The sequence below is a fragment of the Cyprinodon variegatus genome, unplaced genomic scaffold (genome assembly GCF_000732505.1).
Source record: "Cyprinodon variegatus isolate N-32 unplaced genomic scaffold, C_variegatus-1.0 Scaffold2204, whole genome shotgun sequence".
Classification (NCBI taxonomy): domain Eukaryota; kingdom Metazoa; phylum Chordata; class Actinopteri; order Cyprinodontiformes; family Cyprinodontidae; genus Cyprinodon; species Cyprinodon variegatus.
In genome coordinates, this window is record NW_015152657.1 from 18,500 (window position 1) to 19,846 (window position 1,347).

Genomic DNA, 1,347 nt, shown 5'->3' on the forward strand with positions numbered 1-1,347 from the left:
TCCAGTGGATTGATTTTAACTTTTTTAATTATTTGGAATAACTAAAGAGACAGTCCTGAATAACCAAAGGAAAAACATCTGTTCCAACTCTAAATGTCCAAATCTCCCGTCTCTACCTGCTCATCCTGGATCGTTTTTCTTGAATAGAAAACTATTATGTACTGTATAAAGTGAACTAAGATGAATTAATTTAAATTGGACCATAAAAATAAACTGAAACCAATTGAATCAAAGCTCCATAAAAACCAGAAGCACCAGAAACGTCTGAGCAGAGTTTGAGCTTTAGAGTTTTTAGCTTCATGCAGACCGGATGGAGCCGCTGCAGGAACTCTTATGATGGCGTTCATCCATCTAATCATTCACTGTCTTGTTTTCCAGGAGGCCTTCGTGGAGATGTATGAGTGCAGACCTCCAGACACCTTCTGGAGCCTGAGAACCGTCTTTGGGATGGTTGTACTGGGAGCAGCTTTCATCACACTGGGACTTCTCCTCGCTCAGAGATAGGAGCCGCTGATACCTGCAGGAGTAAAGATGTCTGAGCTGCAGGTGGAGCCGCTTCTCCTTGGAGGTCCAGTTCAGGAGGAACCCGTCAGCATCAAGCATCAGATGTTTCATTTAGCAGAACTTTGAGAAGCTGTTTGTTAGCGAAGGCTTAATAAAGGAAGCTAATCAACATTTGAATTCCAGCCAGAAGAGGATCAGAGAGGAGGAAGCCGTTTATTTAAGGGAATCCAGACGGATCCAGGCTGCTGCTGCTGCTGGGATGATTGGTGGGAGAAGATGGACGACCAGCTCGGCACCAAGGATCATTTTCACTTTCCTGGAACTTTGATTGACTTCCAGCAATTATTCAGATAAAGTTTGTTTTTTTGTTTTTAAGTTTTATGATTTCGTTGTTTTTAGAACATTAAATGTAAACTGTTGTGGTATACTCTGTGATAAGCGTCCTCATCTCTGTGTTTCTGTCGCCACCTGGTGGTCAAACCAAAGAATAACAGAGAGTTGGAGGTTTGATCAGCTTTGCAGGACGTTGACTTTGGTTTCCATTTGCTCTCATTTTGGACATTTATGTTTTAATGAGCAAATAACAAATAAAAAATATATTTTTAAATGTAACCAACTGTTGCTTTTGGTATTTCTGCCCCTTCAAGTTTTCCTCTCCAGTGTTATATTCAATTCCCAGCCAGCTGGGATTTTATATTTCTGATACTCTAAGATGTTTATTGCCCTCCCCGGTTGGGGGGGGGGTAAATATCTTATTTAATCAGATATTATTTCAGCTGTTATATACTGTTTATGACACCCAGTCCTACTAACTGTGTGTTAGAACAATAGATGAAAGAGTGA

General features: G+C 40.6%; 1 protein-coding gene across 1 annotated transcript in view; it reads left to right on the forward strand.

The window, feature by feature from the left end:
- LOC107080667 (apoptosis regulator Bcl-2-like) overlaps window positions 1-520 on the forward strand; it is a 10,578-nt gene extending 10,058 nt beyond the window's left edge. Inside the window, exon 2 of the mRNA XM_015368875.1 lies at window positions 379-520. Within this exon, the coding sequence (XP_015224361.1) occupies window positions 379-504 (126 nt within the window). The 3' untranslated portion in view covers window positions 505-520. The remainder of the gene's footprint in view (window positions 1-378) is intronic.
- The last annotated feature ends 827 nt before the right edge of the window (window positions 521-1,347 follow it).